Source organism: Gopherus evgoodei, chromosome 10 (genome assembly GCF_007399415.2).
Source record: "Gopherus evgoodei ecotype Sinaloan lineage chromosome 10, rGopEvg1_v1.p, whole genome shotgun sequence".
NCBI classification, from domain to species: Eukaryota; Metazoa; Chordata; order Testudines; family Testudinidae; genus Gopherus; species Gopherus evgoodei.
This window is the reverse complement of record NC_044331.1, coordinates 5,874,344-5,896,521: the sequence shown is the minus strand read 5'-3', so window position 1 is coordinate 5,896,521 and position 22,178 is coordinate 5,874,344. Positions and strand designations below refer to the sequence as shown.

Genomic DNA, 22,178 nt, shown 5'->3' with positions numbered 1-22,178 from the left:
AAGAATGAAAATCACACTATGAATGCAAGGTGGTAGTGTTCTTGTTAGTATGACATCTCCACATTTCATTTCCAGCTCTCTGGCTCAAACCCAGACCGAAGCCCTGATTCAAACCTACCAAAGTCATTGGTAGTCTTCCCACATCTGTGGTGATCCAAAAGTACCACCATGTTACATGTGTTTGACCTATGTGAAAAGAATTGGTAGTCTAGACTGTAACCCATATTGCACAAGTCATCCCATTTAGCATTTTTATTGCTATTTTCAGCAGACAGCCAAAAATTGCGTGGCTGTGGAGGTTAAACTACTCACCTAAGAGGTGGACTTTCCAGGTCAAGGTTGGGGTATATTTGCAGATTAAGAGGGAACTTGAACTCTTGCCAGTATGTCCCATATATAATCTAGTGTCTTTTTCACCATCACTAAACTATTTTATTTTTTAAGTAGGCAAGAGATTGACATTCTAACTTCACTGGCAGTTGACTCAACATCAACAAACTGCATGTTCTAGGATTACTTCAAGGTTGTAGGTTTGCATGGAGTATTGCTTCTCTCAGCTGCAAAAAAGCGCATGGTGTTTAGTTTGCAAGAAATCTGCTTCATGAAGCATTCTGAGAGCAGGATTTTTATAAATCAATACCCTATTTTCTCATAAAAAAGGGGCAGGCAAATGTAGCAGAGAGAGTGGACCTTCAGAATATGTACAAATTGAGTACTCATCTGGTTAGCATATTTAACCCACCCAACACCAACAGTTATCTTTTTAAGAGCTTTGTTTATTTCTTGTGTTCAAGTCTATATTTTCTTGTCTAGGACTACTTCATTTCCACATCAGTAGAGCTACAGGAGCAGGTTCATCGCATTCAGAAACTTCATCATATGCTGGAAATATTGGTCAGCTGCACAGTCTTTCTTCACTTCAAACATGAGAACCTCTTCCCTTTGATGCAGTAATTTTATTTAATTTTTACTTTTTGTCGTTTAAATGTCAATAATAAATGGATTATTTTAAGTAACTAGATACAGTCAAAAGGCAAACTTTTTCTAAACTGAACTTTATTGATAATGATTGTGAGGAACGGGGGCTGTACTGGGAGCATTTGGATCTTACTGCTCAAATTTTCTGCCCTGATTTAATACGCTTGTACTTTTTCCCCATCATCTTGTGAAGGGGTTCAGGAAAATCACTAGAATACTAATTTTCATTTTCTTCTCTTCTTCCTTTTCCTTTCTGAGCTCTCAGATCCCAGCCATTCCTCCATTCTGAAATATGTAAATCAGGTATTCATAAGAATATACCTTCAGAATAACATTCAAAACAAATTTTTTTTTACATTAGCTTTTTTGTTTCTGCAGCTTCTTTCTTGCATGTCTTGTTTTATCAGCCATTTCAAGTCATGCTTCCAAACCTTGCAATTTTTTGAGGCTTTCATCCATTTAGCTCTCAGATAGCACAAAATCCCAACATATTTCATATTTATTTTCAGTGCTACAAAGCTTCTGTGACTAGATAGTGTGAAAAATTAGCCTTCCATTCTAAAAAGATACCATGGTTTTAGAGGGAACATTTGTGAGGAATAAATTATTGTGCAATTGCAATTTGTCAAGTATAGTATCGCTTATGAAGTCGCTGTTGTGATATGATCATTTTCTACTGTCCTGGGAAGCAAGAGCCAAAATCAAGATTTGGAATCAAGGTTTCCTGCAATTGCATAGTAACTGATCTATTGTCATGAAAGCATGTAAAAGGAAGTTTAGTTTTGCATGTATATTGATCTGGAGTTGAATAATTGCATAAACACTTATCCAATAAGTAATAAGTAACAGTATTTGACTGCTTTTATCACAGGTCCTGCATAAAATATTACAAAGAAAATCCTCTGAATGAGAAGCATGTGTTTCAGCTACCAATCAGACCAGCTGTTGTCAATAAGTTCTATCAAAAGTAAGCCAAACCTCAGCTTTCAGAATACGGAAATTCAAATCTTGATTTGAGTACATAATTATTAGGGTTTTTTTGTGCTATTTGATTATTCCCTCAGTGATCATGCACAAATATGGAGGGTGGAAATAAATAGTGGACATGGGCAGAAGGAGGTTAAAACAGTATGGCAGCTTAGTACTAGTCCTCCTGTTGAACATATGACTTCGAACAACCTAGGTAAGGAACCATTTCTGGTATAAAATATTAAAGTGATACTATCAGCTTGAATTTTTTTTAATTAACTAGTAGTGTATTGTTTTGTTTGATCCAGTGTCTCATACAGCACTTTTTAAACAGTGTGTCTTCAATGTTTTTAGTTCCTTTCTATGCATAAGAATCTCTTCAGCAAGGGAGAAATTGACTATATGTAGAAAAAGTGAAACTGGCTAAATGTAAGAAGTGTTGCTACATACGCAAAGTAAACAAATGAGGCGGGAAAAAAACCTTTCCGTTATAGTATTGTTAGGTATTAGTTGTCACTCTATGAGGTGCAAAATTTTCAGTGTATGGTGATTTTCCCTACCCAGCCTGACAGTTACTTTTAAAATTAATTGTAACATAGTTCTAAATGTAACTGTCTTTGAATTTGGCATCATGCGTCTCAGTCAATAGAGAGAGGGTAAATGTATTGTTAACATGAAGAGTAGGTGTCCAGATGTTGGCTGGAGCAACATTTTAAAAAACTCTTGAAAAGCTAGGGAAGAATTCCAAATACAGGACAGTATAGAGTTGATTTGCCTTTCTTTTGACAGTGGCAAAAGAGATTAACGTTTTAGTAGATCTTGGACATTTTCTTATCTTTAAAAATAATTTTGAGAGCCTATTAATTTCAGTGGAACTTGGTGCTTATAATGGATTCTTGAAGCCATTGTGTCAAAATTTCTTATGATCTGTCATTTGTAAGAATACCATGTTAACACTTAGTTCTTTTGTTTTGCAGAACTACTTTGTGATACAACAGTTAATGGAAACACCGAAGAAAGTATGTATTTTATTACCATGGCTAAGTGCAGTCAGGTGCATTTTGCATAAAAGAATGCTGTTGTACAGATAGAGGCTTGGAAGGTACAGTAAATGGAAAATATTGTCAGCATATCTGCTTCCCCAAGTATATCTAAATATATTTTATGGTTGGAAGAATGATACCCTATATTTGGTAGTTATTTGCTGTCCTGTGTTTGAAGTTAGAATCTGCATAGACCTATAATTCAACAGTATGTGTACAGTTTGTTTAAATACTTTGTAACATGCAGTAATTTTTTAAAATTATATGAAATGTAATTGCTTTAAAAACTTATTTTGATAGTTTATAAATTATGAATATTCTACTTTACATTGTTTTAATTTTATTTTTTTATTGCTTATTGTACAATGTAGCTGACCAAGAGCAAAAAGTGTTATAAAATCTTTGCTGATGTCACATGATGTTACGTCAGTAAGACATATTTGGAGAGATGCTCTTCCAGTGCCATATAAACTTTGTAAAAGAACTTCAGTTTTCTCTAGCCCTATATTTATATTTTAGAGTTGCTCTTCTCATCCAGCCCAAATTCAGCATGCCTTCAAATGCAAATAATTGATTTTAATCACTTTTTTCATTTGTACTTTTGAGTTATTTTCATAAAGAACATTCATATAACTATTAAAACATGTTGATTTGATTATTTACAGTTAAATATAGCCTTTATGTTAGATTTGGTACCACATTTTGCTAGGAGGATGTACATTTATCTAATTAGGTAGCATAACATACATTTGTTCAGTAATTTGAGGTTAAGAAACTGTAAGTACTGACATTTGGAAAAAAGTAACTGCCAGCATTCATCCCATTGTCAAAAATGAAAATGATATAGATTGTACCATATTATTAAGTTTGACCCCAAAATGTAGTTTAAATATGTTTTCTCCCTGATTTTTATATGCCAAAAAAGCAGCCTTGATAGTTTGAAAAGGGCTCATTGAATCAGTGTGTGAGATTTTTATTTATTCAAATTTATATAAATTATTTTAATAGATTATAGTCAGTTTAGGCCTTAGCATAGGTTGTCATAAATTCAAATTTAAATTAATTAATCTGTCTTCAAAAATAAAAACACATTTAAATTTAAATTAAAGTTAAATTTTAAAATACAGTTTAAATTTGTGGGTTTTTTAAGTCATTGACTTTTATTCACTCTTCTTGAATAGAAACTAAGAAATCTATCCATTTTGTGCAGTTAACCTGACATCCACAAATGAGTTTGTGTTTTGGAATTTTGGTAAAAGTTGAACATAAAGTCTTGTTTTGAAGGAATCATTTCAGGCCAAGCAATGACAGGTTGCAGCCATACTCTGGAGCTAGTTCAGTTCTGTATAAGCAGGTGCATCTTGATTAAGCTGTAGCAGGACTGAATTTGGTACAGTATCTTAACTCACATGTCCAAGTCCTTGGATCACATTTTTTTGTGTATGCAACATTCTCTAATAAAGAAAGAGATGTATATTTAATAAATAGAATCCTAACAAATTCACAATGAAAAATATGTAATGGATTATGAAATCTGATTACTGTCGCAGTATTGCCATCCTTACTTCTGCACTGCTGCTGGCGGCAGCGCTGCCTTCAAAGCTGGGTAGCCAGAGAGCAGCAGTCAGTGGCCAGGTGCCTAGCTCTTAAGATAGCATCGCCACCAGCAGCAGCGCAGAATTGAGGATGGCATGGTATGAAGGGGTTTGTCATTTTGGGGGGGGAGCAGAGCTGACCCTATGGTTGGGTGACGTTGGTGATTGCCCAAGGCACCATGGTCACTCCCCACACGCACATAGCCAGCCTAAAGTCCCTTTAACCCCCGAGCGCTGGGCCAGGAGCAGGGCTGGGAGTTCTGCAGCTGGGAGTTCTGCTGTGTGCTGGGCTACAGCTGCTAGTCCTGGTTAGGCTGGGGAAGGAGTGGACTTCCTCTTCCCCTGCATGGGCTGCTCCCAGGGTTGGGTCAGCCCTACAACCAGGAACCTCTCCTGGCTTCAGGAAGCTACGTGGCTGCTGGCTGGAAGCCTAGCTCTGAAGGCAGCACCGCCACCAGCGGCAGTGCAGAAGTATGGGTGGCAATACCATACCATGTCACCCTTACTTCTGCGCTACTGTTGACGGTAGGCTGCCTTCAAAGCTGGGCTCCCAGCCAGCAGCTGCCACTCTCTAGCTGTCCAGCTCTGAAGGCAGCAGTTCAGAAGAAATGGTGACAATACCGTGAACCCCTACAATAGTGTTGTCACCCCACCCCCCGACAAGCCCTTTCTAGGTTGGGACCCCCATGGTTACAGCACTGTGAAACTTCCGATTTAAATATTGGAAACTGAAATTTATGATTTTTATAATCCTATGACCATGAAATTGACCAAAATGGACCGTGAATTTGGTAGGGTCCTAATGTTGAGGTAGGTGTAGTGGCCTAAGCATAGGACTGGACATCAGGATTCCTTACTTCTGGTTCTGGCTCTGACCATAAGTCTGCGAACAAGTCAGTTAGTCTATCACATTTATTCCACTTGTGTGCAAAATTTAATAATACCTAATTATTATTGTATGGGGATGACTAGTTAATGTTTATGCAATGACATTAAGATTTTGAAGTATGATATGCTGTAAGTATCCTGTGTTCATATTTCGTAATTAGCACTTCATCACTATTTTCAATTACCATGGAGCAGGTTGAAAACAGAACTTGCCAACAATCTACCTATTCTTGAAATATATATCAGCAAGCTTTGAAACAATTTAATCTCAGCCAACTGTTGCCCTAATGAAGAAAATGCATACTTTGCAAAACATGAAGGAAGATAAAGCCTGCAGTTGAATTTTGATAGAAAATAATACTGAGACATGAATTGCCTTTGTAAAATTTCTAAATTACATCTTATGGGTGAATTGAATAAAATGTAGAAGCAACAATATGTACACAAAAGTAAAGCTCAATGTTTTTTAACACTACAGTGTTACGTAAAGGAGGCATCTGTGGAAACCTTTAAAACAATATTAGGATAAGAATGGCATTTTATTGCCTATGCAAAATGAAGATGTTATGTAAACTTGTAGTTTTAGTTGTGCTTTCGAAGGAGGAACATTAATAGAATGGCGCTGATAAGTATGCAGAGTGTGAACACCGTTGGTACAACAATCTCAGTCACCATTTCCATGTGAGTAGTCAAGGGATCTGAAATTTGAGAAGAGAAACAATAATAGATAAGAGCTGTTCTAATGGAATAATTTTAGTTATTTGTTCATTCTATATTTTAAGCAGAGATGAATAGCTTTGAATCTTTTTGAACATAATTTGTTTAAAGCTAAAATTAATTTTTTTACATTGACATCTGCATTAAACTGGCATCACTTGAAACAACAGAGAGAAAGAAATTGTAAAAGATAGAATAAACATGTTTTATATATTTTGAAGATCTGCAGCAAGTTTATATTAAACTCTCTTCATCTACATCTTTTGTGGTAAATTCTGAAACATGTCAGTGCTCAAAGGGTTACAAAAAATTGTGCTTACCATGAATTAGTCTCAGAATATTAGCAGCAGTATTCCGCTGTTCCTCTGATTTTCAAGGAAAAGGGGAAAAAAGAAAATAGTCAAAGAAAGATCTTTGGAAAGCACTCTAACCCTTTGAGGACTGCATTGTATCTCTGTGGAATTAAAATTAAATTGCTTCTTTAAACTTTTATTTGGTGATTGTAATACAAATTGTTTTGATGCACACTATTATTAAAAAATATTTCTATATTAGTAGCCCTCAAAGAGTTGAATGAGAAACACACTTAAGCTATAGTGATATGTTAATTCATAGGGATGGACCACTCATATCTTAATCCTACAGTATGGGCCACACACATGTACCATATTCATCCCATCTTCCTTAATGGTTTCAGCTGTCCACTCAAATAGAGTTTTTCCCCCAGTTGAGGAACTGATGACCCCTTCACAAGCCCCAGCATGGGAGATGGAGATGGAGACAGAAGGGAGGTGTTGGAGGCAGGCTACAGCACTGTGGATATTCTGGGTAGTACTGTGGTTTGTAGGGCAGTGTAGGGAAGCTGCCTTAATTTTGATTCTGAGAGCCTGTCCAATTTATGCCAGGAGCTTCTCCAGTCCCCAGAGCAACAAAGCACAAAGGTGGTTTAAAGTCATCTTAGTTCTCCCTCCCACTGGACTGCGAGTTCTCACCCCTAGTTCTTATGCTCATCATTCAGAGGCTACACATTTGCCTTTTTTTTTTTTTTTTTTCCCCTGTTGCATGATTACCCTGGGTTCGGTTTTTGTTTTTGTTTTTGCTTTTGCTTTTATGTTTGAAAAGGGCAAACAGTCACTGAGAAATGCTATTATCTGCAGAAGTAAGTTTTTAACTGCTGTGACTCCGCAGTGTTTTTACTATAATTCTTAAGAAAAGAAAATTCAGAAATATTAAAAAAACTGTAATACAATCCCGTTAGCTGCACTATTTTGAATTACTAGTAGTAAATTAAGAGGTACTGTTTGAGTCTGAAGTTTGTCATAATTTTTAAAAAGATTTGGCTTTCTGTTTTCAAGGAGAAAATATTTATTGAACCCAGTTGTAATGTTCAGTCACAGAAATGTTTTCCCATTAAACCCGTACAATATATATATTTACATTTATTCTGTCTTACTCATCCAGTAATTACCTGCAGCAAGAAGTTGGTTTGTGATCGAACAAGTCTCTATAGCCTTTTGGTGCCAACTTTTTACCTGACAAAAATCAATATTATTTATTTGATGTGATACTAATGGTTTCACCAAACTCTTAATATATATTGTCTTATTAGCACCATTTTCAATGCCTCTGAACTTTAGTCATTTACAAAACTTTCCAGTACTCTTATTCTCACACTATATGTCAATTGTATGACATTTTATGTTACTTTGTACATGTTATGATGAATATATTTATTATTTTAATACATTTTCATGTTGTTAATTCTTTGGGATGATACAAAATAAACTGGAAAACCCACTCAATATTATTTCTCAGGGTTTTTCTTGTTTTAGATATCATTCACATGCAATGTCTGAAAAGCACATAAGGCAATGTCTCTAAACACAGTAAATTAATAATGTGGGTATTGTGATTACAAAGTTTTATTTAAGTAGTTAATTTACTTTTATAACACTTTCAAAAACATCAAAAGTGTTATAAAAGAACAATAATAGTAAGATTAGATTTCATAATTCTCTTTCTTCGCTCATCCCCATCGAGGGTGAATAGTTGTCCCAATTTTATAGGGACAGTCCTGATTTTTGGGTCTTTTTCATATATAGGCTCTTATTACCCCACCTCCCGCCGTCCTGATTTTTCAAACTTGCTGTCTGGTCACCTATCCCCCTCCCACAAATTGACACAATCCTAAATTAAATGATTACTTATAGTAATCTAATGTCAAATCCCACATACCTTACTCATGCAAGTTATTTTTTATCAAACTCAAAGCAGAATTTGGTCCTAAATTAGGAATAAGCAGGTTTAATGATAGAACTCACCTCTCTTGGATTTGGGAATCCATTTGCACTGATGATCATCTTGTAATAGTAGACAGATGCCTTTGGGTATCGGGGTTTATTCCCCTTTTTAAAGTCAACATGGTATAATCCAAATCTTTCAGAATAACCTTTATTCCATTCAAATTTATCCAGCAGAGACCAGACAGTGTAACCTTTTACATTAATGCCATCGTTTATGGCTGAAAATAGATTTCAAATTTGTTAACAACCAGATCAAGTTTATGTCTTCACTAGAAACATAGTGCTAAGCAAGCCCTATTTTATACCAAAAATGAAGGAAAAATTTGGGGTAAAATTTTCAAAAGCATGAAAGTCACTTATGTGCCTGACTTCATATTGAAAGTCAATGAGACGTAGGCTCCTAAGTCACTTAGGCACTTTTGAAATTATTATCCTTAGTCTAGATGCACTGGAGGATTTCATAGGAGTAATTACAGTATGTATATTAGGTGCAGTTTTTATTTTGTAAATATGGAAACTCATAAATTATTCCAATGTTGAACCCAGTATAGGTCAGAGTTTCAAAGAGTTAGAATATCAAAATGCTTAAAAACAAATTTTGGAACACATTTTATTGTGACTTTGTCCATTTTTTAAAGTTCACCTTTTAGCATCTCATTAATATACCCTTTCAGATATTCAATTCTCCATTCATCACACAACTGAATACACTGCAGCTTTTCTGAAACTCCATTCTCTGTTACGTAAATGAGAGGATTCCCATACTGTGCCTACAAAGAAAAACATGCATATTGGAATAATGAAATATTATTATACTTCATACAACTACAATAAATTTTTTTAACAAAAATAAAATTTATAGAAAACTAGTTTCAATCTGTTTACTATATATTTTTTTCTACTATGGTTACATTTAAAACAAAAGCATAGTTAAAAATTTAACTTTTTTCTTTGGGTTAGCTGAAGTTTATTATAAACTATTTCTATAGTGCAAAGAGGCCACAACTGAGATTGAGGCCCCATTGTGCTAGGTATGTGGCAATAAACAAACCTTAATATGCAGATAAGAATACTGGTGGATGTGTGGGTATTTATGTCTGACACTGAGATACAGATTCGTACCCTGTATTAATCAAGACTATTAGTTAACTTCCTTTAAAGAAGACTTAGCTTAAAATTACCTTAATGAAGTTGAGTAACCTTCGAAATCCCCAGGGCACAGAATATAGCCATTTAGATCCTGGATTTGGCCACTTTGGATCAACCAGTTCTACCAAATCACGATCAGTGTGGTAACTGGGCCCTTTGAGGGCGGAATAATTTTTCTGTATAATGTAACGAGTGGTAAAATGACTTAATCCCAGGAAATCAGATGTACCCTTAATGTAGCTTTTCTCTTGCACTGAGAAGGTTGGTAATCTTGATGTGCCTAGGCCTTGTTGAGCACTCTTTTTACCTATTAAATCAATTTTTTTTTTTAAAAAAGATGGTTAATGCATCTTCTGCACATGATGGAATCTTTCTGCTTTTCTTTACACCACAAAAGCAAAACTAAACTGTTCTAAATTTTAAGTGCTAATATTGCGTAGCCTTGAATGAGCACTTTCTCTCTGAACACAACAGTGTTCAGTCTTCCTCTTTCTACCTTTAAAGAAAGGATAGTAAAGGATAAATTTTACTTGATGTGGTTACGACTGAAGAAATGTGGTTTAGACTGGGATTTTCAGAGGTGCAACAGGAATGTAGGTGTCCAACTCCCATAGTCTCCTTTGAAAATCCCAGTCTTAAAGCACATCATTAGGACTCAGGTATTCGTGCGCTAACTTGCCATGTGTCGTTGAGCACATGACTTAACTTCTTTCTTCTGTTTCCCCATTTTTAAAAATGTGGATAATTATACTTTTTAGAGGAGCATACTACTGTTTGTTTTGAATTAACAAAAATAATATTTTGTCTTTATCTGGAATCTTTCAGAAAAATGATTTTTATTAACAACCCTCCTCCAAAACTCTACCCTTAATTTGGACTAAAATACACATTGATCAGATTATCACTTTCCCATTGTAAAATGTTGTAACTATGTTATTTATTCAAGGTGTAAATAGTCAACCTGACTTACCTACATAATTCTTCATAACTTCAGGATAGTCTCCACTGTAAATAGGATTTGCAAACCATCCCAAGTAAAACTGTACGTATCTTTCAGCAGCTTCAATGTCCTTCTGGCTAGTTAGATCAACAGGTTCACCCCAGGCACTAGTTAGAGAAATTCCAACCATACCTTAAAATAGAAAGTGACAGTTCTGCAGTTATGCATAATCTTTTAAGCCCTTACTGCAGAGGCATAATTACACAATGAATACTTATTACCTTGTTGCTTGCTACGCCATGTCTTATTATAAGAATGCCAGACCTTTGCATGAGTCTGTAATTAAAAGAACATATGTATATGCTAACCTATCGTGTAATAGTCAGTACAGGAAGAGTCAATGAATCTGACAGATACGGCAATATGCTCTACAAATATTATTGAATTACGCTAAACCTTATTAATTTAAATTTCAGTACCTTTGGAGTTCATTATATTAAAAATGCAAATATGGATGTCTTACTGTGGGATAGTATGTAATGTCTCTAGGGAGGAGACATGGCTAATCTGAACCCTGGGAAGTCTCTTTGAAACAATGTGCTAGACAGAAGTTTTCAAACTGGGGGTCGGGGCCCCGCAGAGGGTTGTGAGGTTATTACATGGGGGGGGTTGCAAGCTGTCAGCCCCCACCCCAGACCCTGCTTTGCATCCAGCATTTATAATGGTGTTAAATATATTAAAAAGTGTGTTTAATTTTTTAGGGGGGGGGTCGCACTCAGCAGCTTACTATGTGAAAGGGTTCACCAGTACAAAAGTTTGAGAATCTTTGTGCTAGACAAACAAAGTTCATTGGGATTCCCAGGAAATACTTGGGAGGAGAGAGAGGCAACTTTTCACTTCCCGACTCAACCTTTCAAAGTTGTGCCCTGAGCAGAAACCCATTGTCTGCTGATCACTGTTATGTGAGGACAAGATCAGAGGCCTAGACTGGATAAAAGAGTGATTCTGAGATTCGTGGGGGTGGTTGTTATGAGCCAAGGCACTTATGAACAGGAAAAAAAAACAACAAAACCCTTGGAGGGGTTTGAAGGACTGTTCACCGGCCAGAGCCCCTCTTGGAGTTGTGATCTCTGCTAACCTTATTAGCTTGTGTGTAGGTTTTTATTTTTTTTTATATTTTTTTCTCTGTAATGCTTTTACCTTAAAGATAAATGTACTTCCTTAGAAAGAGCTGTGTGGTAACTTATACTGGTAGACAATTATGCTATTTATAGCCTTTGAGGATTTGGAGAAAGCAAAGCACTGCTGAGATCTTGTATTCTGCTGGGGAATTCATAGTGTAGGTAGGGAACCAGTGCAGCCTGGATATACCTCAGTCTGGAGGGAGAGAGATGCATGTCTCCACCCAAAAAAGGTGGTGACAAGGGAGTTAGGAGCCTGGGAGTGGATGGACGATGGAGGGTACAGTTGCCCTGAGCTGTGATAGAAGCATGGAAGATAAACTTGTCGCACAAATGCACATTTGGAAATTGTTACCGTAGGTTTTTAAAAAAAACCCAAAGAACGGTTTCTCATGGAAGCTTTTGTTTTACATAAGATGTCAACTAGACTTATGTGAGAGTCCTTTGCAGCTCCCAAGATAGCCTCGTGAAGGTGACATGAACATTTAATGGAGAGTTCTGTTTTACTGCAGATCTGTTCTACTGTGTGTCTATATTTAAATGAGAAACTTTTTCTTTAAATGAAGTTTGTTCACTTTGCGTGAAATACTGGCCTTGCTGAAGTCAATCACAAAACTTCCATTGAGACTAATGACAGGATTTCACCCTTTGTTCATAGAAGCTACCTTAAAATTCTCTCTTCTGATCTGTTTGACAGTATGTTCAATGAGACACTTAGAGTTTTTTAAAAAAAAACTGTCCTCTGAATTTTTGCAGCTGAGTGCTATGTCATGCATCCAATACTACTTAAGTATGCACTATCTCAGCACCAGTAGTTTATAATTCTGTTTAAATTAACTCTTGAATGCTTTTTAGTATGCTGTTCAGAAGTTCAATCTTTGCTACAAAGCCTTCTTTTCCTGGGGAAGAAAAATTAAGACCCACTTATCTCAGTCATAAAATGAGATAGCAATACAAGAAAGAACATATTTCTAATTTTACTTTAATTATATGATGTGCTGCTTTGTATGCCCCTATTCCACTGAGCTTCAGTCCTGGTGCATGCTCTCCTGTCTCATAGCCCTCTTCAGCAACCGCCTGCAAGTACATGAGAAAAAAAAAAAGTAACTGTAGAGTCACTCCCAACATGTGGGGACCAAATCTATGTAGCCCAAAAGACCTGCAGGAAGCCATCAGTAACTTACCCAAGGGTTATTAAAAGTAATCCAGTATTTCACACGATCGCCAAACTTCTCGAAACACAGATTTGCATAATCATTAAAATAACTTATCATGCTTATATTCTGCCACCCACCATACTTTTCTTGGAGCACCTGTATATATAATAATTACAAGAATTAACAGATATGTAACGTAGAATTCAGTATGCCATTTTTTTTTATAAAGGTTTTTGTATGTAACTCAATATAGACACTAGCTAGGCTATGATGTGATTTAAGGTGATTTAGTGAAACCGAATAAGCCGTTTAAATGAGGCAGAATTCAGTGACTCACAGTGGGACTGTAACAGTGCTTAAGTATATAAAATGATAGCTCGGAGAAATTATCGGTAACTTGAAAGCATGCTGGAATATTTACAGTGTTGTCTTTAAATGATCCACATTGTGTCTATTTTTACAAACAAGTTAGCTACCAGAAATCCTAGATTAGACAACATAATACATTTAAATATTCTCAGACCTGTGGAAGATCCCAGTGGTAGAGGGTCACAATAGGGATAATCTTGTTCTCCAAAAGACTATTAATTGTATCATTATAGAACTTTATCCCCTTTTCATTCACCTGTTCTTCTGGGGAAACAATTGAAGAAAATTAATTGTTTTTACATCATTTAGATATTAATCATTGGAAAATGTTTTCTAAAATGATGTAAACTATATATATCTAGATAGATTACGTTGGTATATGTATAGGCACCTGTATACCATGGAAAGGGCTGACATTGTAAGGACTCTGATAGAGAAATAGATATATATTTACCAGTAATATGTGACAAATATACCATGTCATTTTTATGGTATTCTCAAATGTAGCAAAGTTGTTTTGCCTACATGTGCTTTTAGGTTTATAGTTAAATGGTTATACTTACTTTTAATACCAGTGGGCATAATACGAGGCCATGAAATAGAAATCAGGTAATGATTAACTTTCAACTCCTTCAGTAACTGAATATCATCCTGCAAAAAGAAAATCCAATTAATATTACTCACTAATCCCTATAAACTAATTCTTCAGATTATTAATCTACAAATTAAAGCAATTTTAATGAAAGACTTTGAGTTGATGAAATATGAAAGAAGAGAGGATTGCACAGAAACAATGTGCTTTGCCAGTTATTTTCTGTTTCCTTTGAAAAAATGACTCTTTGTAGAAGCTGGTGGGGCATGAGTTTATTCAAGTACAAAGAAGTCCCAAGCCTGTGTATTTTACCTCAGTCTATTTGCCATGGAAATTGTGAATGTAATGTTAAATTCAGAACTTCATTGGCTTCACTGTGGAATCAAGCATGGAAAGAAAATGTGTTGTGAAGGAACACGTTTTCATACAAAGCGTGCCTAGCATCATCTTAAAATATTTTTAACTGACCCTCCCTTTCAAACTAAATACATAAAATAGGGAGGGTTGTGGATAAGAGCAACCAAGCTTGGTTCACATACCTCTGTCCAGGTCAGAAACTATGTCCATGAGATCTAGCTGCAGGCTATGGTGGGGATGTCTGGGGGTGTTAAGTCCCATGTTTGTGTAATTGCTAAGAAGGAGTCAATGTTCAGCCTGGGCTTCTACCCATGTCTCCTCCTTTTGCATTACATAACTTGCTGTTCCTACATTTTTTCATTTCCAAATAGCTATTTGCACATGCAGTGAGATAGTTGGGTATCCAACTGCTTGATTTGCATGTGCACATATGGAATATGTGGGCACCTATATTTATGGATACAGCCTGGTGTATGTCTGCAAAATTAGACTGAAGAATTTGGCCCCAAACGTATTAACTCTTTGCTAGAACAAATTCATGCTGGAACTCTTGAATATAAGGATTTTATATAAGGTTATCTGCAAATAAATCACCCACGCTGTTAGACTCCCAGTTTTGTGTATAAGGTTCTGTTAATTTGGAATTTATCTAAATTTTCTGGGATTGTCATATTCTGAAACTCAAACACTTGACACTCGGGTCTGCTAGACAGAACTTTTCAGTCTCCTCTCTGTAATACCAGTAAACTCTTCAATTCAAATCTGCCATTTTATTTACATGATGCAAGAATGGTTGGGAAACTTGCATATAGTGTTCTATTTCCAGTGGTAGAACATACCTGTTTTCCTACCTACTGGTATAGGAATATAATATAAAGATTTCAAGTATAAGATTGTAGAGACTGACTGAACTTTGTTTCTTGGTTAGGCTCTAGTATATCCTGACCACAAATAATTAAATTACTACTTTCCAAAATCCTGTTCACTAGATTTTTAACTTGAGTTATTTTCTAGCATTTTGGTTTTCCTTACTAAGAAAAGTAAGTTACTAGCTGCAGGGCAGCTGTGTAAAGACACCATGCAGCCAAGTTCAGAGCAGACACACCAACATTTCTATGCTGTCTCAAACTGGAACCAGCTCCACAATGAAAACCAGCAACCTATTGGACTCTGATTCTTCTTACCATGCATGTGCTCAGATATGCTACCTGGGCATGTCTTTCAATGATATAAATGGGCCTGCAACTTCTTTTTTAGGCATGAATTTGGAGGCAGAACTGAGTGTTTTTTTTTTTTTTTTTGGTTAGGTTCTTTAAAAATAAGGAGTGAGTGCTAGGGCATTACATAATATAATGTGTATTACATACAAAGACGGGCATGGAAGCTCAAATGTTAGAGGAATTGTTGAATAGTCTAAAATACCATTTAGGGTATTGTCACTTTTCCGACAGTTATAAATGGGAGTTATTTTATTAAATAGTGTAAATATTACAATAGTGTAATTTTAGGGAGTGGTTTTAGATGCAATATTTCCATTTAACAAGAGAGTAAAAGCATGGCTCAATGGTTAGAGCGTAAGCCTGGTGCTCCAGAGGCCGGGGTTCAGTTCCTTGCTCTGGCGCAGACTTCCTAGGCCCCTAAAACTTGTGATAGTTTTGAAAATCCCACTTGGTGCCTAAATACCTTTAAAAATCTGGCCCTTGCGCTCTCTCCATGCACTACCCTAACTAACAAGGTGAAAATGAATATATTAAAGATTGTGAGAGGCTCAGAGACTATGGTAACTGGGACTATATAATTGCCTAAAATATAGAGATAAGCCAGTTCCTTCTCCTTTATCCAGCCCTAGTTTGGAAATATCCCAAGAGCTATGTGGGGTTGTGAGGAAAGAGGTCTATCTGGATGTTTACATTGCTCTCATCCCTGGTATCTGAGGAGTAGACTGAGATGGGAAATTGGCCAGCTAATTTCCATGAGTTCCTCGCCCAGTAAACAGCTTCAAGACTCCCAGAGGTAGAGCTATCTTTTGTTTTTCTCTTTTTGCTGGCAATGTCTAGAAGACCCCAATATAATTTGATTTTAAACTGTGCAGAGACTTGTACTCTTCACAGTCCTCTAGGTGTTAAGGATGGTCTTTGCTGTTGAAGGGACAACAAGTTCCTGACTCTGGCGTTCCTACGTAAGCGAAGGCTGAGCTGCATTTCAGATGTATGTTGCTGACAGTTTTAAGTAAATATTCTGCTGCTGTTTTAGGCCTAGACTGTGTGCCCCCTTCCCTCACCTTGAAATCCACACTTGGATTTTCATCTCTCACACAGAACAGGGCTAAACTACTTCTGCAGTACTGTTCCCATGATCTGAGGAGGAGGATCTGAATTCAGGGCAAGCCAGTGAGGGACACATCAAGCATAATCCGTCACAGAAGAAATGATAATGCAGTCTGGAGAGACCATCCCCAAGGGTCCTAGAGGCAGCCAGAGCCATGGCCCTGTGCTGCCTGAGAGCTGGAAAGGGCTGATGAGGTCATAGATCCACACGTTTTTGTGGCAGTCTTTTCTAGTTGCAGGGGAAGGGAGACCAGTGCATAACCTATACCCCTGTAATAAAGAGGAATTCTAGCAGCAGAAGATATCCTCCCCTAGAGTGGGATTTACTGTAGAAGGGCAAGCATGACCTGACCCATAGACCACAAACAGCATTTTAACAACTTGTCGGTCCATCTTAAATTCCAGTGAAAAAAGGCTTTTGTTTGGACTTAAACTTTCCTCTGCAGTTTCTGAGCTGGGGTTTTGCAGTTTTGTGCTGGTATGAAAACCAGGTTGTGAAACTGACTAGAGACTATTTTCATTTCCCGAGAAGTTTATGAAAGCAGACTCGAAGAACTTGGCTTGTTTAGCCTGACCAAAAGAAGGCTGAGGGGAGATACGATTGCTCTATATACATCAGAGGGATAAATACAAGGGAGGGAGAGGTATTACTTAAGTTAAGTGCCAGTGTGGAAACAAGAACAAATGGCTGTAAACTGGCCATCAATAAGTTTAGGCTCAGAATTAAGCAAAGGTTTCTAACCATCAGAGGAGTCAAGTTCTGGAACAGCCTTCCAAGAGGAGCAGTGGGGGCAAAAAACCGAACTGGCTTCAGGACAGATTAATAAATTTATGGAGGGGATGGTACGATGAGATTGCCTACAATGGCATTTGGCCCATTGGCGACTGCCAGTAGCAAAAATCCCGAAGTTCTGGAGATGGGACACTAGATTGGAAAGGCTCTGAGTTATTACAGTAATTTTTTTCCCAGGTATCTGCTTGGTGGGTCTTGTTCAGCTTCTAAGTGATCACCATATTTGGGGTTGAGAAGGAATTTCCCCCCAGGTCAGATTGGCAGAGACCCTAAGGGTTTTTTGCCTTCTTCCAAAGCATGGGAGCACGGGTCACTTGCAGGGTTAAACTAGTGTAAAAATGGTGAGCTCTCTGTAACTTGAAGTCTTTAAACCATGATTTGAGGACTTCAATAAGTCAGCCAGAGGTTAGGGGTTTATTTCAGGAGTGAATGAGGTTCTGTGGCCTGGAATGTGCTGGAGGTCAGACTAGATGATCACAATGGTCCCTTCTGACCTAAAAGTATCACTCTATGAGATGACATGGAAAGAAGTCAAACAAATGACAGAAATGACTAAGTGTCAATTTTTAATCTCATTTCTTGTAACAAATATTTAATTTTTTTCCTTAGAAACAGTGGACCTGATTCTGCAAACCTTTATTGAATGAGGAAAATCAAGATCTCAGAATCTCTTCTGAATTTTCCCATTGTGAGTCAATAAGGTTTTATTTATGATTTTACCTTACATCTGAACCCTCCACTCTAGACTTTCAAGTTTAGTCAGCTCCACTAAGTAATGGAGTAATAATAGTTTCACTACTATTCCAATTCCTGTAATGCTGGCTCAATATAGAACCACCATTTGGAATCCTTCGTGTTGTGTATTTTTCTTTTCACTGGGACAACAATTCAAAAAAACTATCCTTAGCGCCTTGAAGACTGGACACTTACTGCTGTAGCAAACAACAGACCCTTGCTTAACAGCTCCGTGTAACAATCTAGTTGCAGACTTCAAGAGCAGCAGATTAAAGCATCTGTCATATTTTTAGTTCAGTGTGACTAATTAACAACAGTTCAGTATTTTTTCTATATTAGGGATATTTCCTGGTTTAATCCTACCTTAACTTTGTAGTAGCCTTCACATGATGAATCTGCTGTTTCATTCATAAACACTTCCTCTTTTTCGTGAGTAAAAGCATCCCAGATACTTGGTCCTTTCCCATCCTTGTCCCAGGCTCCTTCAGTCTGATAGGCAGAACTGCCAACACCCCATAAAAATCCTAAAGGTAACAACAAGTACGTACATTGATGACAATCTGGAGACTAAACCTCAGAACTGGCTTTAAGGACTAAATGTTCATATGTGTAAGTAACTGGGATGCCCTCAGAATGTTGCATCTGAGTGTGAAAAGTAGGTGGCTTTGTGTCTAATTAAACACTTTACACATATGCATACACACAAATATGTGGTTTTGCACATGCAAACAAGCACACCTGTAAATTTTTTAGGTGCATTATGGAGTGTGGTTGAAAATTGGGCCCTAGACTACAGTCACTTTTTTTTACTATGTAAGATACCAGTTGTCCAATATACCAAGAAATGTTTAAATATAATGGGCCAGAGTCTCATAAGACCTCTTTTTATCCCTTAAACTGGGCATAAACCCATTAGAAGGGCTCTGCATTGGCTAAGTGGTATATTAAAGAGCTTTACTGTAAAACAGAATCAGGCTCCAAATCTTCTTTTACATGCAATATTTTTCTATGAGTTTTTTCAGTGAAAACATATTTAGCTATTTTGACATAAAACATAACAAAGGGACCATTCCATGGCAGGGATGTTAACCTTATTTTTTCAGTGTCTTTTAGTAAAATGCAATTAATCCATATTCACAAATTACTTAAAACACAAACATGAAGACAAAATCTGTGCCTAGCTTGTTTTGTTTTTTTAAAACACTTGTTTAGATTGAATAAAAAAGTGTGTATATTTGACAGAAGGGCTAGCTGTCCGTGGACCAACTTTTGATGTGAATCAGATGTGATTAACAGCTTGAAACAACCCCTCTCCCCCAGATAATTCATTCAAATTACGTAAGAACATAAGAATGGCTGTCTAGCCCAGTATCCTTTCTCAGTCAGTGGTGCCAGATGCTTCAGAGGGAAAGAGCAGATCAGGGCCATTTTGAGTGATCCATCCCATCGCCTAGTCTAAACTTCTGGCAGTTGGAGGCTTAGGGACAACAGGAGCATGGGGTTGTGCCCTGACCATCTTGGCTAATAGCTATTGATGGACCTGTCCTCCATGAACTTACTTAATTCTTTTTTGAACCCTGTTACACTTTTGGCCTTCACAACATCCCCTGGCAACAAGTTCCCCGGGTTGCCTGTGCATCGCGTGAAGTACTTCCTTATGTTTGTTTTAAACCTGCTGCCTATTAATTTCATTGAGTGACCCTTAGTTCTTGTGTTATGTAAAGGAGTAAATAACACTTCCTTATTCGCTTTCTGTACACCAGTGGAGACTTTTAGGTCTCTATCATATCCCGCCCTTACTCGTCTCTTTTCTAAAATGAACAGTCCCAATCTTCTGAATCTCTGTTCATATGGAAGTTGCTCCATGCCCCTAATCATTGTTTTACTTCCCTGCACTTTTCTAATTCTCGTATATCTTTTTTGAGATGAGGTAACCAGAACTGCACCAAGTATTCAAGATGTGGGTGTACCATGAATGTACATAGCGGCATTATGATATTATCCCTTTCCTCATGGTTCCTAATATTATTCACTTTTTTGACTGCTGCTGCACATTGTGCAGATTGTTTCAGGGACCTATCTATGCTGAATCCAAGGTTTCTTGGTGGTAACAGCTAATTTTACTCGTGGGGGAATTCTGCACCACTGCACAATGCAGAATTTTGCAGACATGAACATTGTGTGTTCAGAATCCCGCCCCCCCAATCCCCTGAAATGGTCTGCAGTGCTGTTGGCTGCCACTAGGGTCTGCTGGACCTGGCAGAGCCTAGAACACACATAGAAGACACTGCCAGGGGGAGGGGAGGGAGTTAGAGAGCTCCTGGCAGCTACAATTCCCAGTACCCCCTGAGGGAAGGAAAGGGCAGTGCACAAGAAACTCCACAAGACTGCAACCTAGCATCAGGCTATTTCTCCCTCTGGATCCCTGGGCTCTGGGGAAGAGGCGGGCAGGTGTCTGGGCTGGGGGGCGGGCACAGCTGGGTTTGAGGGAGGAGTGGTACAGCTAACTTGGCAAGGGAGGGCCCTGCAGCTGAGCTCTGGGAGGGACGGTGGGTATTTGGGCCAGGGGGCCCTGTGGGTGAGGGGATTCATGTGTATTGCTTGTGGGGAGAGGGGTTGTGGGTATCTGGTCCCTTGACTGCTTGCGGGAGGAGGGCGAGGAAAGGGGCAGAGAAATAGGAATTGGGTTGTCAAAGGGGTTTCTTTAACGCTCTGCTCCTGGGGGAATTTTTGTGTGTGTCTGTATTGTTACAGACATACTTCTTGACAGGTATTTTGAAATAAATTTCTAAAATAATTGAAACTGGCGTGATTTTTTGACAAATAAAATTTGCAGATTTTTAATTTTTTGGGCACAGAATGCCTCCAGGAATAGTAAAATTTAGACCCCATCATTTTGTATGTATAGCTGGGATTATTTTTTTCCAGTGTGTGTTGTTTTGCACATATGAACACTGAATTTCATCTACCATTATGTTGCTCAGTCATCCAGTTTTGTGAGATCCCTTTGTAACTCTTCGTAGTCAGCTTTGGACTTATCTTGAGTAATTTTATATTATCTGCATATTTTGCCACCTCACTGTTTACCCCTTTTCCAGATCATTTATGAATATGTTGAATAGTCCTAGTACAGCTCCCTGGGGCACCCTGCTGTTTACCTCTCTCCACTGTGAAAACTGACCATTTGTTCCTATCTTTTAGCCAGTTACTGATCCATGAGAGGATCTTTACTCTTATTCCATGACTGCTTACTTTGCTTAAGAGCCTTTGGTGAGGGAGCTTGTCATTTAGTTCATATTCATTTAGTTAAATTGAGTTTGTAAGAAAGCATTTGGAATGGTTTTTTTTTTTTAATGTATCTCTGCATTTCCAAATTCATTGCAAGTAATGAGTCGAATCTGGCAGTGAAGTCCTATTGTTTTTACCATAACTTTGTACTTTGTTTGGTCTCTTACACCACAGGGAAGGTCTGCATGTAAACACGCTCAAATCAGAGTGCTAGCATTTTACACCGAGTTTGCTCTAATTTAAGTCACCACACAAAACACAGAGCAAAGGTGAGTAGAGTGTGTTAAATGCATTCTACAAGAGGTTATGGTGAGGTTGAAGTTTCACCTCTGCCTTTTCTCTCTGCCCTGAATGGCTCTGTATTATGCATATAATCTCTCTTCAAAAAGGAGAATCTTTTACTAACTTTCTTGTACTGAACAGGAATGGGCCTAGAATATTATAAAACCAGACAGATATAGATTAAAAGTACCAGTTGGAAAAGTGCCGTAATAGAAGGAGCCAGGGTTATTCTTTGTCCATTGGAAATCCTCAGTATTCAGACACCACACCAACCCAAGCACATACCACACTTTCAAAACATATGTCTTCATCACTATTAGTGTCCGCACTGCAAAATGTCCACTTCAGAACCCCACCTGATAAAACAGAAGCATCATTGATGAATGTTGCATCTCATTCACACAGAAGCATATTGTCATTGCTGACAGGGAACCCTGAATCAGAATATGCAGGCTTAGGTGGCTTTTAAGGCTGACACAGGGCAGGTGGAAGATTGGTCTAACGTTTTGTCAGGG

General features: G+C 37.6%; 2 protein-coding genes across 4 annotated transcripts in view; one reads left to right on the top strand and one right to left on the bottom strand.

Moving 5' to 3' along the window:
* Nucleotides 1-5,060, top strand: part of ZWILCH (zwilch kinetochore protein) — a 28,551-nt gene extending 23,491 nt beyond the window's left edge. For 2 of the 3 annotated variants that reach the window (XM_030578846.1, XM_030578847.1), the window contains 4 exons: nt 814-950; nt 1,850-1,945; nt 2,043-2,161; nt 2,925-5,060. In XM_030578846.1, coding sequence (XP_030434706.1) covers nt 814-950; nt 1,850-1,945; nt 2,043-2,161; nt 2,925-3,016 — 444 coding nt within the window. In that variant the 3' untranslated portion in view covers nt 3,017-5,060. The remainder of the gene's footprint in view (nt 1-813; nt 951-1,849; nt 1,946-2,042; nt 2,162-2,924) is intronic. The other variant, XM_030578848.1, reaches the window with a different exon arrangement.
* Nucleotides 5,061-5,114: 54 nt separating this feature from the next.
* Nucleotides 5,115-21,974, bottom strand: LCTL (lactase like). Its single transcript, XM_030579012.1, has 14 exons — nt 21,854-21,974; nt 18,457-18,617; nt 13,853-13,940; nt 13,444-13,553; nt 12,948-13,076; nt 12,745-12,840; nt 10,864-10,918; nt 10,613-10,774; nt 9,675-9,949; nt 9,137-9,263; nt 8,512-8,711; nt 7,659-7,722; nt 6,511-6,555; nt 5,115-6,171 (listed from the first exon to the last, which is right to left on the bottom strand). The coding sequence occupies exons 1-14, from the start codon at nt 21,972-21,974 to the stop codon at nt 6,056-6,058; spliced, it is 1,749 nt and encodes a 582-aa protein (XP_030434872.1). The 3' UTR covers nt 5,115-6,055.
* Between the last annotated feature and the right edge of the window lie 204 nt (nt 21,975-22,178).

Coding starts and splice junctions, on each gene's coding strand:
- LCTL (XM_030579012.1), bottom strand. CDS start 21,974: ATGAAGACATATGTTTTGAAAGTGTGGTATGTGCTTGGGTTGGTGTGG. Junction 12,841..12,947: donor TTACTTTTAATAACCCTTGG/GTAAGTTACTGA, acceptor ATGTACTTGCAG/GCGGTTGCTGAAGAGGGCTA. Junction 9,264..9,674: donor GGTTACTCAACTTCATTAAG/GTAATTTTAAGC, acceptor TTTTCTTTGTAG/GCACAGTATGGGAATCCTCT.